Source organism: Arachis hypogaea, chromosome 13 (genome assembly GCF_003086295.3).
Source record: "Arachis hypogaea cultivar Tifrunner chromosome 13, arahy.Tifrunner.gnm2.J5K5, whole genome shotgun sequence".
Lineage (NCBI taxonomy): Eukaryota > Viridiplantae > Streptophyta > Magnoliopsida > Fabales > Fabaceae > Arachis > Arachis hypogaea.
This window is the reverse complement of record NC_092048.1, coordinates 43,383,550-43,405,304: the sequence shown is the minus strand read 5'-3', so window position 1 is coordinate 43,405,304 and position 21,755 is coordinate 43,383,550. Positions and strand designations below refer to the sequence as shown.

The window sequence follows — 21,755 nt, the reverse complement described above, 5'->3', positions numbered from 1 at the left end:
GGTTTTGGGAATTACTTGGTTAGGGAATCGGGTATTTTATATTCTTATATGAAAATGTAAAAACAATTTAGGCACTTGTTCATGCATCTAGCACATTAATCACATGCATTAACTCACTGAAAGGAAAAAAAAAGAGAAAAAAAATATGAATAGGAAAAAGAAAAGAAAAAGAGAAGCAATAAAAAGGGGACAAAATTCTCCAAGGCTAATAAGTGAACTAATGCATGTGATTTGTACCCAAAAGATATTAAGGTGCATGGATTTGTAGAAAAATAGTTAATGGGTGGCTCGGCTTTGCATTGTGATAACATGGAATGTCTTAAGTTAGGTGGGAAGTTTAGGTTAATCAAGGATTCGGATTTTAGTCCAGTTAACCAAATACATTCCTACCTTGACCCTAACCTCATTACAACCCTTGAAAAGACCTCTTGATATATGTATTTGTGCATTAAATTTTTGTTGATTATTAGAAAAAGAGCAAGCCTTGGAAAGCAAGATTAATAGAGAACCGAGAGAATCGACCCTCAAACACTAGAGTGATTAAAGTGTATACACTTCCAGTGAGGGTTCGATGCTCGATTCTTTGTTCCCGGCTTTCATGAGCTTTCTTCTTGCAAGTCTACTTGTATTTTATTTTGAGATTTGAATTAGTGAAATCCAGTTTATGTTTGCTCTTGGAGAATTTGTTTATTTTTAACGAAGGTAGAAGCATTTAGCATGTAGTTGCATTCTTATAGATAACTTGCATTGCATAAGTCTCACCATTTTTCCTTCGCTCTTTTGGCTCACATGAGCTTAGCATGAGGACATGCTAATATTTAAGTGTGTGGAGATTTGATATACCACTATTTTATGATATATTTTGGACTGAATTGAGTGGGTTTTGTCAACTATTCTCACACTTATTCATGTAAATTGCATGTTTTTAAGTTTCCTTCCTAATTTTGTGCTATGATTGAAAACATGCTTCCTAGACCTTAAAATTGTTAATTTTTAATTCTTCTTTATTACCATTCAATGTCGTGATGTGTTTGTTAAGTATTTTCAGGTTTACAGGGCATAAATACTTTAAAGGATGAAGATGAAGCATGTTAAAGTGGAAGGAACATAAGAAGCTAAAGAGTTGAGAAGCGAGGAGCGATGCGCACGCATGACTGATGCGTGTGCGTGACCTAGAGCATCTTTCAGTGACGCGTACACGTTGCTGACGCGTATGCGTGACCAGTGTAAAAGTTAAGCGATGCATATGCGTACGCATAACAAAGCGTCACATGCTGCACTTAACAGAACTCGCTGGGCGAGATTTCTGGCTGATTTGGACCCAGATTCAAGCCCAAAAATACATACTAGAGGCAGGGATGGAGCTGTGACTGAAGACACTTCACTTTTCACTTGAGTTTTTTATTATTTTTGAATCTAGAGAGAGAAACACTTACTTTTCTCTAGGGTTTTTGATGTTCTTAGTTTTGCTTGGAATTGGATCTAAAGAGAGTTGCTGCTACCTTCATTCTTCGTCATCTTATTCCTAGTTTCCTCTTTAATCCCCTTAGTTACTCTTTTCTATTTGATTATTGAATTCATGTTTGGATTTTGTCACTCTTAAATTTATTTAATGCATTGAATTATTTTTATGTTTATTTTTATTACTTGTTTGATCCTTGTTAATTATTGTCAGTGTCAATTTTGATTTAATTAATTTCTCATAATTATCATGTCTTTTATTTACAGCTATTATGTGTTTATGAAATGGCATTCATGTGAATGGAGTAAAGCTCCCAACTTGGTTGGGGGTTGAGTAATTGGAAACCCTTGAGTTGTGATACTCAAGTATTAATCTGTAATTGGGAATTGCTAGCTAACTCAATTCTCACCAACTCTATTCCTTCCCCATGAAGTGACTAGGACTTGTGAGCTAGAGTTAGTGATACCCACTTGACTTTCCTTCAATTGTTAGAGGATAACTAAGTGGAAGTAATGAACATTTACTATTATACTTGAGAAAGACAACAAGGATAGAAACTCCAATTCTCTCCCCTGACCAAGACCTTTTATTTTGAATGCATATCACCTCTTGTTATTTATTCATTGCTTTAATTCCTAGCCATCTATTTTTCCGTTTTCAATTTCAAAAAAAAAATACTCGAAAAAATCCTAACCAATAATTCGGATCCTGTGTCAACTCTTAGAGAAACGACCCGGGATTCTACTCCTGGTTATTTATTATTAATTGTGACACATTCTAAATCGATAGTGGAAATTTCGTCAATTAAGGCTGTACTTACAACGCTATTTTTATCAGAAATTCTTAACCGGCATTTTTTCGCCCATCAACTACCACAAGAAAACACAGATAGAACTGTTGAAAGAGTGGCCAACTGTCGAAAAACTGCTGAAAAGATGGCGAACTGCCAAAAAACTGATGAAAAAGTGACAAAGTGTAAAGAGATAGCAAACTATCAGAAGGTGACGCAAAATATATGGTTTCTTCATGAGAATAAGTAAGTAGTGAATGAGCTAATTGGTTAAGTGAGAAAGCATCATAGCATTGACAAAAGAGAAGGAAAAAAATGGCACAGAAGAAAATTATGAAAAATACGATGATTTCACCAGAAGAAAAACAACCTATCATTCTCAAGGAGGATACCATGGCTCTGACACCATGTTAGAAAAGGTAAGAGAGAGCAACAGAGAAAAAGTTTTGTGTCTATTCAAGTTGTCTGGAATGATAATTGATCCTAATATATTCTGACAAATAGATTTCACTGACACCCCTTACACAACCATTAAACCTCATTTCTCATTCACCTCAAGAATCCACCATCCAAAATCCTTCCAATCCCTTACACAACCTCTTCTCGACCTCCTCCTCTTCCTCCTTCTTTTTCTTCTTTACATGTTTCAGTTCAATAGTAAGCATTAGAGAACAAAAATAGAGAAATGATGTCATGCTTCAACATCTCCACCAACGTCTTTCTGAACGACGTTGACACCTCCTCTGTCCTCTCCGAAGCAATTAGCTTCTTCTTCTTCATTTATGATTTTTAGATTTATTTTTTGTTAATGAACAAATAGAAGTTTGAATTTTTATGCAATTGTGACGTGATATATTATATATAATGTTTCTAATTTTTATATGCTTGAATCTTTTATGGATTATTAAGTACTCTTTTCTCTTTATTTCTCAATTAAATTATTAGTGAGGTTCTAGATTAGATGCTCTTATTTTCTAAAGATAGGGAATATGATAAACTATACATAGGTTAAAAATTAGCAAATTGTAATGTGTTCTTGGACAATAATTTTAATAAAAAGAAAATAAAAAAGCTCTCAAAACTTTGTAAGTATAGTTTGACTCACAAAGTAAAGGACTTACGAAGGAAAGAGTAGGAGAGCAACGAGAAATAGTAGTTACGTAAGGGGTTGAAAGGGTTTTAGATAGTGGATCTTTGAAGTGAATGGGGAATGAGGTTTAGTGGTTGTGTAAGGGGTGATAGTGGAATCCGCCATTGATGAAGGAAGGAAGAAGGAAGAAGAAAAAGAAGAAGAAGAGATAAAGAGGGTGATTTTTAGCCCTTGCAACTATTTGAAAGTGACACTTGACACTAATACCTGACACGTCAACGGATAACCGTTTGTCCTTCGATAGTAAGGGTCGATTTGCCCATTTTCCTTAATGAATGGGGCCTAATTAAGGTTTGAGAATAATTAAGATGTACTATGTCTCATGGAAAAAAGTTAGAAGTCGAATAGGGTATTTACCCTATATTATAACATCAACAAAAGTGTTGAACAATTTAATTGAATAACTATATAAAATTTTTTACATGGTCATATTATATCAAAATTAACCTCTTTCATTATATATAAAATTTAATTTTAATATTTTAATAGTATAAATAATTTTATACAAATATCTAATTAGGTAATGTTAAGTTCACAATAATTTTTTTATATTAATCATGTAAATAAAAATAAAAAAATGATATAATTAAATAATTATTTTACATTATCAAAATTAAATTCTTATATATTTTAATCATACTAAATGCATACAAGTCACCAAAAAAATACTAGATACATACTAAAATTAGCTATCAGTATAAAATACATATTAGAATATAAAATACATATTAAAAATGAATTAAATTATATATGTATTTATACACAAATATATGATAGATGATTTTAATAATTGAGTTTCATATACAAATTATATATATATTCGCGTGTCAGATATATTTCGGACACGACATACTCGTCCGACACACGTATTTTTTGTATCCAACCGTGTTTTAATAAAAAAAAATTTTTGAACACATCTAAATATCATTACGTGTCCAGTATTATTTGTAACATGTTTTCTTAAAATGAGTTTAAAAATACCTACCCTCTTTAAAGTAACATGTAAGTTACTCTCTCTAACGTGTCATATTCTAATTCGATATTTATTTTCATACATTTGTTATATATTTATTAAAATATTAATTTAAAAATTTTCTTATATTAACTAAATTCTAAATTAAAATATTGATATGACAAATTAAAAATAAAAACACAAATTAGTGTCACCGTGAAAATTTTCAATTTAAAAAGTTTATCGTGTCAAATAGATCTTTAAATTTGAAAATTTATTCTATACAATTTGGTTTCAAATTATATGAAAAAAAAAAGGAAGAAATTGAAACATTTTATATCTTTTTTTAAAAAATTAATGTAGCTAGTATACAATTATTTTTTATGAAGGTTTAGATTTTTATTTAATTTTTATTAAAAATCAGAGATTTTTATGTGAAAAATAAAAGAGTAATATATAACATTATTTTTCAAATATTTTGTTAAATTTCCAACAAATTTTAATGACCAAAAATTAATTTTTTATTTTTATTTTATTAGATAAATTAGTCATCTAATAAATTTTACTAAAATATTAAAATAAATAAATATCCATTAAAATATGACATATCAAAAAAGATAATTTACATGTTATTTTAAAGAGAATATAATAACATTTATCTTAAAAATAATATATATTATTAGTTATTAAAATAAAAAATATTTTAAATATTTATATAATTAAAAAACATTTAAAATAATAAAAAATAATTTATATTTTAATATTAATAAAATATTAAAATATTACTATAATTTAACTAAAAAATATTTTATATTTATATGTATATTATATTTTATAAAATTTTAAAATTTATCATATATTTCGGATCGCGTGTCCGTGCATCATAAATATATACCATGTAAAATCCGGGTAATGCACGGATGTTAATAAAGACTTTGTTATTAAATAGTTGTATATACTAAGCACTATTATATTTTTGCCAATTATGACGTACTTTTAGATTGTGTAATTAAGATTTCGCATAATAAATAGGTGTTTTGCTTTGTGAAGATTCCCGATAAAATAAAGAATCAAAGAGAATTGTCATTGAATGCAAAATATAAATGCTTGTTGCTCTCCTTCATACCATCACCATTTCCCTTTACTTTACTATAAAATATAAATAAATAAGTAATAATAAAAATATACAAATATTGATTGATTGCTCTCTCTTCTCTCTCAGAAGAAAGAAAAGGAAAACTGCTCCTTCCTCTCACTCTCCCCTTTCTCCCAAAACCTTTACCACATCCATTCCCTTCATTCATTTCCATCTCTTCCTCTTCTTTGAAGAACCATCGCCATCAAATCAAGCCGCATGTCTTCAATGATGAGCGCACAAGGTGTGGTGTTTGCAACCGCCATGGCTGTCTCCGGCACGGTGATCCTCCTCGCTCTCCGCCTTCAGAAATCTTTCCCGCCAACCCAATTCTCCTTCCACGAAATCCCTACTTCCCAAACTCCAAAAACTCTCCGATCTTGCATTTCCTCTGGTATGTACTCTGCTTTTGTCTTTGTTTTTTCCTTCTCCTGTTTCTCGTTACACATTCACAAGAAAATGCAAAAGCTTTAGTCTTTGGCCCTGTTTCTTCTCTAAATTCATGTTAATTGTTGCAGCTGGGAAGAAGAGTGTGAAGAAGAAGAAGAAAAGGGTGCACTTTGCAGAGGACGTGATGGATTCTTGTGGAGACGGAGAAGAGTTCAGGAGGAGGATTAGGTCAAACTATGAATCTGAATCAGAATCAGAATCAAAGGTTGAAACTTGCGGAAATGGGGAAAGAAGAAGAAGAGGAATGCCAGAAAACAGGGTAGCTTTGTATAACGGAATTCTAAGGGATCGTGTGGCCCAACGTTTGGCCTACTCGTGTTGATTTGCTTCTCTCTTCTCTCTCTCTCTCTCTCAATATGAATATTCTTCTTATTATGCTTCTCTTTTTTTTTATTTTCCTTTTTTTAAATTTCTAAGAAGAATTTTTTAGTTTAGGAAGTAATAGAAGGCAGAGGGGATGGGCCACCACAAGAAGTATAGCTCTCTTATCAGTGTTAGTGATTGCTGATTGGATGGGTTTTCCTTGTGAGTTGTGAAGAATAGGGAGATTTTGTTGATATTTGTGTTTTGTAGGGTAATCTTCTAGGCCTCTCTTTCTCTCTCTCTTTTCATAACTCTAAATCCATCTATTATCTTGTTTCTTTCTTCTTTTTACTTTTAGTCTCTTACCTTTTCTTCTTTTCTACTTAGGAAAATGTATTGTGTTCTGTGACATTTGTGAATACAAATAATAGAATTCTTGTGATGGAATACAGTGTAGGTTAATCTTCTCTTCATTCTTCCACTCATTTTTTGGTGGGTACATATTTAATATTTTATAAAAAAAAATCATACATTTTTCTTTATTAATAAGTGCAAATAACAATACATAAGTAAAATTAGGAAAGAAAACTAATCTAATTTTATATGATTGGGCCCAATCCCATGAAGAGAAAAGGAGTATCCCAACTTTGGAATTGAAGGTAAAGAAGAGTATCATTTTGGGGTTAAATTTTCATTTGGTCCAATAAATATGGATGTATGCTATTGTCTTTGTTGGTAACTTAGTATATATATATATATATATATACTAAAATTAACTACCGATATATGGATACTTTAATTATTTTAAATATGTATTTTATATTTTACATTAACAGATAATTTTAGTAATTATCTAATATAATCGATATATGTATGCGTATGCATGTATATTTATGTATAAATATATGTATTATTTTATTGTATTTTAATATATATTTTATACATATAATTAATTTGGTGGGGGCAATATGCAACATGCGTGAAGCTAAGATATGGAAGCCATATTTAGGTTGTAAACGTGATCAAGTGCTGAAATTCTAACATGGACAACTGAACATAGTCATGTGCAAAGGAGTTCCCTTTCTCAACAAGCAAGTAAAAGCTTTACCTAAAAACCATATTTACACTTAAAAGAATTGACAATGACCTAACCTTATAGAAGAGCTTTACTCAAGCTCATATTTATCCATAAATTAATACTTAACACAAAACAAATTAAAGCTAGCTAAACCAATATTTCTTCCTGATGAAAGTGGACTGTTTACCAAACCCGCAAGCTACCGAAAAGAATTTCAGTGAGACATGAATAAATTAGGTCCCAAATTTGAAGCTCATATTTAATTTCCTTATTCTTTGCATTGCAATAATTTGATTAATCATAACCAATTTGAGTAGGTCGAATAGTCAGCTTATTCATCTAACATTTATTTAAATATATATTGATGAATCAAATTTTATTTTTAGTAAATGATAATTTATTGGCCAACAACAAATTTTTATAGAAAATTTCGATATACGATAAATTAGATTTTAACTTGACCTGGTGAATTAGGAGACATCGAATAAAAGTTAAAAAAAAAATTATTTGATTTGTCATAATTTCTTTGTATATCCTAGATACTATCGTGATTAAAATAACTTTTCAATAATTGTGCTCTAGTTTAGTATTATATGTAATTGAATGCAACCCATTTACCATTATATCTAATGTTTTTTATTTCAAACCTTAAACGACAATTTAGCTTAAATTTTTTCTTTATATAAAAAAAAAAAGTAAATACAATTTAAGAACTCGTCTATTGTCTAGATTATATGATGGGAATCTACACAGAGAGTGACCAAGAATGTTGTAACAAGTTTGGGGATCACATGATACTTATTCGTTTTACAGTCTCCAAAACCATGTTAAGAAAAGACACATGGCATGGCATGGCAAGTGGGGTGTTGGAGACAAGCAAAAGCAGAAAAAGGGTTCTAGCTTAGAGAGCAGCAACAGCATAGGCAACTGAAAATAATTTGTTGAGGTCATTTTGGGTATGCATAATTCATTGTTTACAGAATCTCTTATCTCAGCTTCTTTGTCCCATTATTCCTCCTTAATTAAGACCTTAACCATTCTTGCAATATGCATTTATATATTTCAAAAATCTATAATAATTGTGTAATAAGTAAGAACTAATTAAGAATAATTAATAAAGTGAGAATGAAAACAACACCAAAATACAAGTTATAATAAATTGATAATACCTATATCAATATAAATTAGGATGAATTAGATGCTAAAAGGAATATTTTTTCTAAAAATATTTAGTCTGATAAATGATAAAAAATATTTTAAAATATTTAAAAAGATGAAAAAAGTTTTTTTTTATGTAGTAAATTCATCACCTTTGTATTTATTTTATATCAAAATACTTTGGTGTCGCTTTTAAATCATATTTTTGTAGTTTTCAATTTTTTAAGTATTTTTATCAATTACTAAATTTTTGAAGGACATTGGTAGTTTATTATTTTAAAAATTAAATAATTGAAGTGAGAAAATGCCAAAAGGGTCAGTTGGCCAACCAAACCAACACATATTGAGTGTTTGACCAGACCAATTATCCCCACCAATGAGAGATAAGACACTTCAAACTCCCATGTCCACATCCCCTCCTCTCTCCAGCATGCTTCGCCCCTATATCATTGGACAAACCCATGTGAACTTCTCATATTTCATTTCATTTTCTTTTAATTTCATGTATTATATTTCGGATTTTTATTTTTGATATGTCAATTAAGTTTGTGTAATACGGAAAATGAAGCTTTAGCTGGGTAATGTATAGATATGGGATTCATATCGGTGTTTATGGAAATCGGTAAAACCGATTTAAAAGAAATCGTTAATAATGATTTTAGTAAAGAGAGAAAAGGTGGAAGAAAAATAAAAAACCGTTAGATTATTGATTAACGGTTAGAATCAATGTCTGAATTTAGGACTACCGATTTCATAGTATCAGAGATTTAAAAAAAAAATTTAGCCGTTAGTCACATTTTACTTTATTTTTTGTTCCTTTTTTAAATCGTTAGTCACGATTTTTTGCGATAATAACAACTTTTATATCAATGCATTACACTAAATTAATGTAATATTTCCATATTACACTCTTCGTTTTATAATATCCAAAAAAAATCTGCCTTATTTCAAGTCATGAAAATTGAAACAAAAAAAAGAAAAGAAAATTAAAATGAATCAATGTGGATGCTTGAAAGATCTTACATAAAATGAACCCAATTCAAGTTAAGTCAAGTCAAGGAACTAGGTTAGTGGTGAAGGACTGAAAGTTGTGTCATATTATTGCTTGTATGGTTGTTAAAAGTGATGATTACAACATTACACGTTGATAACAAGTTAGTTAGTTAGCCGATGGTGTGTTTGGTTTAACAAAAATCTATTTGTATACTGAAATCAAGCACTAAAATTAATTATAATGTATTTTATATATTAAATATATGTATTATTTAATTCATTGTCAGTATATATTTTAATTTGAATATATATTTTATATATAGTAAGTTAGTAACTGATTTTAGTGTACACTTAACATAATTTTTTTTTCAATTGACCACAAATTTGTGCTTGGACTTTGGAGTTGGACTGGTTCAAAATCAGAACTTTTTCTTTTTAATATTGTATTATTAGAGGTGAAATCCTTCATCATGAATTAAACTGTGTGTTGAACACAACTATGGCCATTTACAAAACGTCAATGACGTTTTGTGTTTCTTCAATTAAAATAATATTTTTCTAACAAAACGTCAGTAATGTTTTGTGTTTTAATAATTAAAATAATATTTTTTATTACAAAACGTTAGTGACGTTTTGTTCTTTGATGATTAAAAAAAAAATTTTATTGCAAAACGTCAGTGACGTTTTGTACTACTACCACAACCCTGTAGAACACCAAAATCATCAAATATTTTTACATTTCACATTAAAATTATCCATATATAAAAATTTTAGCCTCAAAATCATCAAGCCAAATTTTGGGACCAATAATAACGTGTATTTAATGCTTTAGCAAAGGACAAAATTTGGAATACAAATTTAAGTAAGACAAGATCATCATGAAATAACAAAGGATAATTTCATATGCATGAAATAAAATTTTGAAAGTGGTGGCTAACACGACAATGTGACAATCATTAATTCACATTCGCGTGTGAACATATGGAAACAAGACCATGTGAACTATGAATATAAATTATAAATTATGTTTCTAACATTAAATTTGGCTATCCAAAGCATCGAAAAGCTCCCAGATTTGCTTTGATAATTTTTTTTTCCTTGACTTGTCAGAGCTCTGGTAATTAATTAGCAATAGTTATGATATAAAGTGGAAATTCCTGCAATAATGGAAGCATCTCTTATTTCTTTACAAGTTTTGTTTTATTTTCTAAAGCAGATAATAGGAAAATGAATTATTTGCCTTATATCCATGTTACTAGTGCTTCCAATAACAACAAAAATAGATAAATAAAGTGAAACCATATGCTGGAAAATTAAAGAATCGCAATCATTTTAAATTAATGGATAGAGATATGGATTTTGCAACACCCCCTCCCCCTCTTTTCTCTCTCTCCATAATGTTGCCATAGTGAAGTTATTGTCAATGATATAGTTGAATTGACATTGAACTTGATTGTGATTCCTTATCTGATGAGGCAAGCAATTTTAGGCCACAAAGTGCAATAGAAAAGAATGGGTTGTTCTTGTAACCAAATTAACAAGTAAATACAGGAAATTCAGAATACCATCATGTTTTTGGATAATATATCATTTGGATATATGTAGTTTTTATATAATCCTAGAAACCAGGAATCATACCATACCTTGGCCTTTTCTGGCTGCCATAAATTGACAACTAAGCTTGCAATAAGTGAGTCTTCAAAATTAAGGGTTTTTTAATTATTATTTTAACACTATGTGCATAATGTGCAATGGTGCACTTAATTTAATATATATATTAAAACTGCTCAAATCATTGGTGGCCGTAGTGACCAGTTAGCTTTCTATGAGACTCTCATATGGCAGCAACCTTAATGTTGGTTGGTAATGTGGGGAGTTAATTTGAGTGACCACTTATCAAAATTCATAATTTTATAATATATAGTCAAATTAAAAGTTAATCCGGGTGGAACATCACATACACAAAATCCCATTTTAAACGGCACTCCTTAAAATACCTAATATCACGTTAATTTAAATATTAGTTATAATTAGATATGAATTCCATTTAAATTAGATTACGTTTTATTTAAAAATGTAATTTAAAACAAAATGTGAAGCAGTAACATATATATATTATTGAACAATAATAGAAAGATAATAATCTTAAATTATTTTTTTAATTTAATATATATCTATAATTATATATTTATTATATTTAACATTATTCAAGTATTTTAACATTAATCAATAAATATAAAATAAAATAAATAATAATTAAAAATATAAAATGAAATAATTTTATCCTACTTTAGACTTTTTTTTCTATTATCGTCTAACTATTCTTTTATATTATTATCTACCCATAATGCAACTTTACCCATAAAGCAAGATGACATTTGCAAATCTAAATTAATTGGATCAAAAATATTATTTGTACATTAAAATTAGTCATTAAAATTAACTATTAATATATTTATGTATAAATATATGTGTAGTTTAATTTATTTTTAATATATATTTATATTCTAGCATATATTTTATACTAATTACTAACTTTTCGACTTTGATAACTAATTTTAGTGTACACGTAATATAACTCTAATTGAATTAACTTTGCCTGTGACTTCATCAACTTTATGGATTTCTTTATGTAGAAAAATGAAGACGAAGCTTCTGGGAAACATAGGGTTCTAACCATGTGGACCATGTATACGTACGTGCCAATCCACCTGTGCAAATTAAAATTAAAAAGAGGCAATGCTTTTTGCCTAATTCTAAAATAATAATCGTAATTTATTTACACCCTCACTCTCTCTTAAGTCTCAACTAACCATTTTATATAATAATAAAAAAAAACTCGCCAATCATGTTCTTGCATCTTACCTCATTCTTATCTATGATTAAGATTGTATTATATATATTAAACATAACTTGGTTTAATTCGCTTGATGATTAAGAGTTGCCAATTAAATAAATATTACATGTTAAAACGACCTCTAATAGGTGGGTGGGTGATACCGTCATTCCCCTACTATACTTGGTAAGTTGAAAATTTTCTTTACCGTATAATTGGTACACAAGGGCGGCATGAGATAACGTACCTTATTATAAAATAATTATTTGATTCTATGCTTGTCCTTAACTTTAATAACAATTAATAATATATGACATCATCTTAATTTTATGTTACTATATGAAAATGGGTAGTTGAAATCTATGACCATACGTCACATAATAATATTATAAACGCATCACCACTTGTTCTTCAACTACGTGCTTTTTTACTTAAATTTTGTTATATATTTAAAAGAAATTGTGAATATTTTAATGTCATAATTTTTAATATCAATAAAAATTAAAAAGAATGAAATTAACAAATAAACAAAAAAAAATATGAGGTGTTGAAGACAAAATAAATTATAACAATTAAAACAAACAGAAAATTAAAAAAAGAATGAAAATATTATAAGAAAAACAGAAATTTGTAACAATTTTTTAATGAATTTGCAACAGTTTTAAACTATCGCAAAATAACATCACAAAATAACATACCAATGCTTTCAGAAACGTTGAGGTTTAAGAGGTAGATATTTGATTTTGCAATGGTTCTAATGATTGTTGACATAATCGAAGCAAAATCAACAAATAGTGTCGGTTTAAAACCGCCGCTATTTGACCAACTTTAAACTCGACAACACTTTACCGACGGTCATGAACCACTACTACTTAAGTACCGTTGTATTTTACAAATTTATTTGGCGGCGGTTAGAAACTGTCGCTATCTGATATTCAATATTTTTAAATTTATTTTCAGCTATTTTGTAATCGCCGCTATTTTTTCGGCTAAATGGCCGCAAAATATTGTATTTTGCATCGGCAATCAAAGCTTTTTTTAGTTTGAATGTATTAGGTATTATTTTTTTTCTTTTGTTTTTTTTTTTTTTTGATATTTTCTTAATATTACAAATCTTAATTATTTTGTATCTTAAAAAATAAATTGATGGATAAAAGGCATTAGCAAAACTATAAAGCAATTTCTAATCCTAGGATCCACTTTTCACTCTGTCCCTCCAATGAATTCATCTATGCAGTGACGTCTGGTGGAAGCTCCCCACCTTGCCCTTGAATTAGACATCGTAGATTGGGAATTTGGTGTAGCTAGATCTTAGCAATCCGAAAACGCTGCTTAGTATACCAGTTTCATCTCCAACTGGTTGCAGGTTTCAGTTGAACCTGAGTACGATCTTTCTACCGTTAGGTGGCTCATAGCTTCCTTCACACTCAAACGAAGTTGTTTGATTGTTCCATCGGATTCTGTAAATCATAGTTAGTCTGTGTGAATAACCATTGTGGCCAAGATGCGATGAAATCATAGAAAAATAGAGCATAAAAAATTTAAATTGTTAAAATCTTGTATACCAATTGTTTTAACATCCCAAAATTCAGTGGTCTTGCGTCCCTTGCGCTTTTGAGTCTCAGATGCAGCAAACAGGTTGTCAACGTGTTGCTCAAAAGACTCTACCTCACCTGCCTCTGGGTCTAAGTTTTCATCGCCCGGCTACGAGTTTTGAACACCATTCATACAAGTCTGTGGAGCAAGCAATGGTTCGCTATGGGGCAGATGAAAGGGGCGTAAAGATGAGGCTGCGGGGGCACTACCACCACTGGACGGGGGAATTGGGAAGTCCAGGATGAAGCCGTAGCAGATCCTACTTGAGGTTGCTAACATGATGTGTCCAACTTGGATATCTTCACGCAACGACTTATCATGGGCATCTTAATATACTGCATTCGGATCATAACACCATAGAAACAAGCATTTGAGTATTTTTTTTTTTCATATAGAAACGCATTCATACATAAAGTAGAAAATATTGACTGCCAAAAAATATCATCATAACAGCAAAATTTAATATATAAGTGTAAACTATATGCATAAAATTTTTTTATTTATCAGCACAATAGTAAATCCAAACCAAAATATAGAGAAACATAAAATCTTTGAATCAATAACAGGTTCAAGACAAAAAATAGCAGCAACCTTCAAGATCATAATGCAGGTAGACTTGTTCAACCTCAACACACCACCACGAATAACAATTAATAGGTAACAAAGTCAAATTAAGAGCAAATAGCAGCAACAATATTAAGAATACTCAAAATCATCATGCTTTACATAGTTCTCAATATTTGAAAAATAGAAATCCATAATCTGCTAGACAAGAAAATAAAAGACATAGAAACCAGATTTTAATCCCTTTCCACCCACTCAAAACATTAAGCCTTTTTTAACTAATCTCTACAAACATAATGATGTGACAATTCAACCTAAAAAGCCTGCACCATTGGAGGAATGGGAAAAAATTGAAGAGGTGACATGAAAAGAAAACTAAATTAATTAATTAATTAATTAATTATATTCTTCTATTGAATCATAAAATAATGCTTAAATTGCAAAATATGCTAAAGTTTATTTTGGTCTAAAATATTTAAAATTAATTTTTCAAAAGGAATATATAACATAATGCTTTTGTCTTTTTACTTGAATTGAGTGTGTGTGGCAAAGGAATAAAAAATGAATAATGAGAGAGTCTTTTTTTCAACATTTATTTCTCTTTTAAACATATTGCATTTCTAGAATTACAGTGTTAGAAAATCAAGAGAACCAACGGCAAAAAAGAATACAAATAAATTAGGTAACAATAAGAAAAGTAAAAGCAATTATCAGCAACAGTATTGTGACTATCCAAATTGTATTAGCTTTACATAGTTCTCAATTTTTTATTATTTACATACGAAAGCAGAATTTAAGAATAACAATTAACAATATGGGAAGCAATAACTCCTGTTAGGTAAAAAACTCAAATTAAAAGCAATTAGCAGCACCAATATAAAGAATATACAGTCAACAACAACTATGAAGTGTATATGCAGCAATGACAACTAAAAGAGTAATAAATTGAAAAAGGGAACAATAGAATGCTGAAGCTAAAAGATTAGTCTTGCTGAGTACAACTTTCTCATTAATCTCATTAAGAAGCAACCATAATCAGCAACAAAATTCAGGATTAAGAAAATTTTTAAACAATAATCAGTAACAACATTAGCACACCTAACAAATCTTACTCAGCATTAACTCACTTAAAAACGCATTCAAAAATACCATAAACCCCATTTCAAAACTCCCTTTAACAAATTAACTCAGCTAAAAATATCAAAAGAATCATGCATGTCAACTATCAACCATTAATGGTCTCACTTTCTCTAAGCAAATCAACAACCACACAGGATGAACTAATGGTGCTTACCAGCAGCGGAAGAAATGGTATTGACGGTGAGAAAGGAAGGACGGGGCCTCAGATAGAGAGAGAAGGGCTCGAAGACAAGGGCTCGCCGTGGGGACAGAGACGTCTTCTTGCGGCCAACGACAACGACAACGGATGCTGGCTTGGGGATGACGATGGGTACTGCAACGCCACCGCTCCGAGCACAACGTGGAGAAGAAAACTAGGGCCGACAGCAACGGATGGAGGGGCTGAACTATGAAGGGTTTGGTGGTGAGAGTAATAAGGATTATGATAGTGGCGGTGAGTTCTGCGATTCAAATAATGAACGATTTGAGTAATGTTAGCTGCAAAAATTATAATAATAATAATTACAATAATAATAATAATAACAATAAATCAAAGCAGCAGGATAAAATAATACAAATACTAATAATAAGAAACACCATAATAATAATAATAATAATAATAATAATAATAATAATAATAATAATAATAATAATAATAATAATAATATGATTATTATTATTATTATTATAATTATACTAATAATGATGACAATAATTAACTGATGTGGGAAACAAGTCCAAACAAGGTCCGTCATAACTCAAAGGTATCTAATTTTGATATAAAAAATACAATAACGTTTTTAATTACTATTAACAAAATATAATAACTGGCCAATGAGTTATAGCTCAAATGGCATAGTTTCCCCATACTCATCTAAGAGGTCGCAGGTTCGAGTCTCCCTATCTTTGATAAAAAAAAATATATAATAACTGATGTGGAATTGCTAATTTTGATATACAAATAACGTTTTTAATTACTATTATATTTTGAAAATAAGTAAAATTATTACTCATCAATTCTATTATTTTCAATATTAAAAATAGTTAAATTTTAAATTTAATTAATCTTATAAAATTTTTATAACAAAATTTATTATGCGCATATTTATTTAAAAAATTCAAAAAAAATATTTTGAAAGAATTTTAGTATAAGTAAGAAATCTTATGAAAAAATATGCAACTTCAAAAAGAGACTTTGTTTCATTCGTTTCCTCCTGTCAGCTTAAGTTTCGGTGAGAAATAATATCATAACACGATATGACTTAACATAGTATGATAAAGTAAGATTAGATACCTTATTGAAGTTCCAAATTTTGAGGAGAGTTTTGTGGTCAAATAGAGGGTTATTGATGAGATAATCTCTTGTTGGAAGTGGGAAGTGTTTGCATGGACTCTCGAGCTAAGCATGGTTTAATCGGGGTTAGGAGAACACGAAAAAATATATTTATCTCCCGTTTTCACCAAAAATCATAATTTATATGTGTTTTAGTATATGATACACCCTCTTAAGAATGATGAGTGTGCTTTCTAAACTTGTGGGATTTTTCTTGGCTGCATCTAAGGACAGTGCCATCAGGGAACACAAGTCGTTGCATGAGTAATGAATCATGTGTACCCCTTTAGCCAAAACACTACCATGGGGTCACCATATAGATCTCAGAACCAAAAATCATCCCTTAAAAATAACACAAGTTTTGCAACTTTTGATTATAATATTATTGCTCTTGATGGATCTGTGAATATAGTGAAAAAGCAATGATTTTGTTTATTGCTTACCAACTCTTGCCATGAAAAGTTGCTTTGTTCCAAGAAAGAAAAAGTCATTGCACTGTTGCATGCTAGCTATTATTCCACTTCCATTGAAATTCTTGACTATGGAGATTGTCAACCCATCATAATAAGCCTTTTGCAAGCTCAACTCTGCCTCCATATTCATCAGACACATATTTAAGTTACTGTGATCAGAGAAAAAAGAAAAAACAGTTTAGAATAATCAAAGCTAATGGGTAGTTAAATAAAATGAGAAATTAAAGCATAAGAAAGAGAAGAACTCACATGAATGACATCGGCTTTAACTCCTATAACACCAGATTCGGCAAGATAAGAGTGCATAGATTCATAAAAGTCATTGGCATACATATATATCATCCAACCCTTTAAACTGTGTCCATAAATCCCTTGTGAAATCCTTCAATCCACACTCCTCTGCCTTTTCAATCCTTGCTTCAATCTCTGCCAAATCATATTCAACTGCTTTGTCTCGATCCTTCACCAAACATTCAAGTTCAATCCCCTTTGATATCAATGCCTTGGCCTTGTTTGGATCAAAAGGATGAGCATTAGAACCTAAGATAAGTCCTCTTTTGTAACTCTTGAACTTGTCACATTCTTCAAATATGTGAAGCCTTGCTGTCATTTGTGGTCCACCCAATATAAGATTCTTGGCATCTTCATATGGGTTATCACCATCATCATAATTGATGCTTTTCCATCCATCATCAATTATCACAAACCTTGGAGACACACCACCAATCTCAGCAAAATCCTTCAAGTCATGAAAAACTCCAACAGGCTCCACGGATAAGTATAATGCATCCCAAGTGCACCAACCAAACTTGTCAACAATGCTGGGATATTCTTCTCTTCCAAGAGCTTAAAGGTGTTGATGTGAACTCTCAGAGCACTATAAGCCTCTCTGAATAAGTTGTATGGATTCTCAAACAAATGAACATAAGCAATTAAATTAAAACTTGAAGCTTTCACTTGTGTGGAGCCACTCTCTGCACAAATCATGATGTGGAAATCAGAGCCAGGGTGGAGTGTAGACCTGAAACTTCCTTCAACAATAGGAATGACGATCACATAGGAATTGAGCTCAGGAACATGAAGTAAAACCCATTGAGTTTCCATCAGATGATCACAAGGGTTCGAACCAAAATAGCAAACAAATTAGAAACAAGCAAAATTAAACTATATTGGTGCAAAGATATTCGATCAACAAGCAAAATGATTAAATTAAAACAAAAGTACGAAGACAAAAGATGAAATTGGAACAATAGAAAAAGGGAGAAAAAGTGAACCAGGAAGTGGGGAGAGGGTGCATTCACGTGGCACATAACATGGCATGGGGGGAAGGTTGAGGACGATGACACCAGGACGGTTGGGAAGCCATGCGACGAAGCCGGGACATGCACAGCAGAGGGACGAACAACGGACGTGCCTCTCCACCTTCCTTTTGCGTGTAGGAGCTATGCAGCAGCTTGAGCAGATCTGTGATGAGGAAGGATGTAGCGGCTGCAGCTGATGGTGGGAAGGTATATGGCGGCAAGGAGTCTTGAAACTGGTGATTGGCGCCTTTGCCCCCTTTTGGGTTCACGTGAAAATGAGGATTAATGGCCCTGGCATCACGCAATTTTGATTATTAAATCAAATTGAGCAACATGTTATTTGCAGCGGTTGATACACAAAACTGCCGCTATCTTAACCAGTCTTTGACAGAGACAAATAATGCTGCAACAATCGCAGTTACTCAATCAATTTGCGGCGGTTCGAGAAAACGCCGGCAATTTTCCGCTGCAATTTTCCACTTCTCTTGTAGTGAGAAGGAAAGATAGAAGAACACGTGAAAATCAAGAAATTTTATTAATAAAAACTGGAAAAAACAAATTACTAGTGTTTGAGTTTAGAGAAATTACTTAAGATTTTTAATTTTTACTCTGTGATACCAAAGGGCTAAGAGCGTTTTGAATTTTTAAGTATTTTTCAAAAGAAACTAAACTCCCTATAGGATTAGCCTAAGACCATATTTATAGATTTTTCTATGTCAACTGACAGTTACATTTCGATGCACCACCTTCGACAATTTCAAATTGCATTTGTAACCGTTCTCGCATTCCTTACCCACTGGTGCACGAAAATTACTTCACACTATGTAATTCCGCACAACTAACCAGCAAGTGCACTGGGTCGTCCAAGTAATACCTTACGTGAGTAAGGGTCGATCCCACGGAGATTGTTGGCCTGAAGCAAGCTATGGTTATCTTGCAACTCTTAGTCAGGATATTAATTAGTGGCTATCAATTGACTTGCAAATGAACAAGAGAGCATGAATTAAAGGTTACTTGTTATGCAGTAAATGAGAATATGTTGGAGTTTTGGAGATGCTTTGCCTTTTGAATCTCTGCTTTCCCTCTATCTTCTTCTTCACGCACGCACGTCCCTCCTATGGCAAGCTGTGTGTTGGAAGATCACCGTTGTCAATGGCTACCATCCTTCCTTTCAGTGAAAATGGTCCAGATGCGCTGTCACCGCACGGCTAATCATCTGTAGGTTCTCGATCATACCGGAATAGGATTTACTATCCTTTTGCGTCTGTCACTACGCCCAGCACTCGCGAGTTTGAAGCTCGTCACAGTCATCCAATCCCAGAATCCTACTAGGAATACCACAGACAAGGTTTAGACTTTCCGGATTCTCAAGGATGCTGCCAATGGATTCTAGCTTATACCACGGAGATTCTAATTAAGGAATCTAAGAGATACTCATTCAATCTAATGTAGAACGGAGGTGGTTGTCAGGCACACGTTCATAGGTTGAGAATGGTGATGAGTGTCACGGATCATCACATTCATCATAATAAGGCGCAAATGAATATCTTAGATAGGAACAAACATGATTGAATAGAAAACAGAAATACTGGCATTAACTCATCGAGGCACAGCAGAGCTCCTCACCCCCAACAATGGAGTTTAGAGACTCATGCCGTCAAAAGGTACAAAGTTTAGATCTAAAATGTCATGAGATACAAAATAAATCTCTAAAAGTTGTTTAAATACTAAACTAGTAACCTAGGTTTACAGAAAATGAGTAAACTATGATAGACGGTGCATAAATCCACTTCTGGGGCCCACTTGATGTGTGCTGGAACTGAGACTAAAGCTTCTCACGTGCATAGGGCTGTTTTGGGCATTCAACGCCAGCTTTGGATCCAATTCTGGCGTTGAACTCCAACTCCTAACTTATTTCTGGCGCTGGACGCCAGACAGCAGCATGAAACTGGCGTTGAACGCCAGTTTATGTCGTCTATCCTTGAGCAAAGTATGGACTATTATATATTGATGGAAAGCCCTGGATGTCTACTTTCCAACGCAATTAGAAGCGTGCCATTTGGAGTTCTGTAACTTCAGAAAATCCACTTTGAGTGCAGGGAGGTCAGAATCCAACAGCATCAGCAGTCCTTTTTCAGCCTGATTCAGATTTTTGCTCAGCTCCCTCAATTTCAGCCAGAAAATACCTGAAATTACAGAAAAATACACAAACTCATAGTAAAGTCCAGAAATATGGATTTTTCCTAGAAACTAATAAAAATAAACTAAAAACCAACTAAATCATACTAAAATCTATATGAAATTAACCCCAAAAAGCGTATAAAATATCCGCTCATCACAACACCAAACTTGAACTGTTGCTTGTCATCAAGCAACTAGACAAATAAAATAGAAGACTAATAGGTCAAGAAGCAATAATATCTTAGAGTTTTTGAGTGAAGCTCAGATTCTAATTAGATGAGCGGGACTAGTAGCTTTTTGCTTCTGAACAGTTTTGGCATCTCACTTTATCCATTGAAGCTCAGAGTGATTGGCATCTATAGGAACTTAGAATTCAGATAGTGTTATTGATTCTCCTATTTTAGTATGATGATTCTTGAACACAGCTACTTTATGAGTCTTGGCCGTGGTCCTAAGCACTTTGTTTTCCAGTATTACTACCGGATACATAAATGCCACAGACACATAATTGGGTGAACCTTTTAGATTGTGACTCAGCTTTGCTAAAGTCCCCAATTAGAGGTGTCCAGAGTTCTTAAGCACACTCTTCTTTTTGCTTTGGACCTTGACTTTAACCGCTTAGTCTCAAGTTTTCACTTGACACCTTCACGCCACAAGCACATGGTTAGGGACAACTTGGTTTAGCCGCTTAGACCGGAATTTTATTCCTTTAGGTCCTCCTTTCCATCAAAGCCTTGGGATCCTTTTTATTACCGTTGCCTTTTGGTTTTAAGGGCTATTGGCTTTTTGCTCTTGCCTTTTGGTTTTAAGAGCTTTGGCTTTTTCTGCTTGCTTTCTCAAAATTTTTTTTTTGAAAGCTTTGTTCTTTGCTGCTTTTTCTT

General features: G+C 31.7%; 1 protein-coding gene, 1 long non-coding RNA gene and 1 pseudogene across 2 annotated transcripts; 1 reads left to right on the top strand and 2 right to left on the bottom strand.

Moving 5' to 3' along the window:
• Positions 1–5,344: 5,344 nt before the first annotated feature.
• On the top strand, positions 5,345–6,689 carry LOC112738232 (uncharacterized). The gene is made up of 2 exons (XM_025788580.3): positions 5,345–5,883; positions 6,008–6,689. Exons 1-2 carry the CDS (start codon positions 5,709–5,711, stop codon positions 6,259–6,261), a joined length of 429 nt encoding a protein of 142 aa, XP_025644365.1. The 5' UTR covers positions 5,345–5,708; the 3' UTR covers positions 6,262–6,689.
• Positions 6,690–13,340: 6,651 nt separating this feature from the next.
• On the bottom strand, positions 13,341–16,072 carry LOC112738231 (uncharacterized). The gene is made up of 3 exons (XR_003169316.3): positions 15,762–16,072; positions 13,873–14,238; positions 13,341–13,767 (listed from the first exon to the last, which is right to left on the bottom strand). It is a non-coding gene; the product is annotated as an uncharacterized lncRNA (long non-coding RNA).
• A 988-nt stretch (positions 16,073–17,060) lies between these two features.
• On the bottom strand, positions 17,061–18,540 carry LOC112735903 (stachyose synthase-like; annotated as a pseudogene).
• Between the last annotated feature and the right edge of the window lie 3,215 nt (positions 18,541–21,755).

Excerpts from the sequence above, each read along its gene's own strand:
- LOC112738232 (XM_025788580.3), top strand. The coding sequence starts at position 5,709 with ATGTCTTCAATGATGAGCGCACAAGGTGTGGTGTTTGCAACCGCCATG. Across the intron at positions 5,884-6,007 it reads CCGATCTTGCATTTCCTCTG|CTGGGAAGAAGAGTGTGAAG; the intron begins GTATGTACTCTG and ends TAATTGTTGCAG.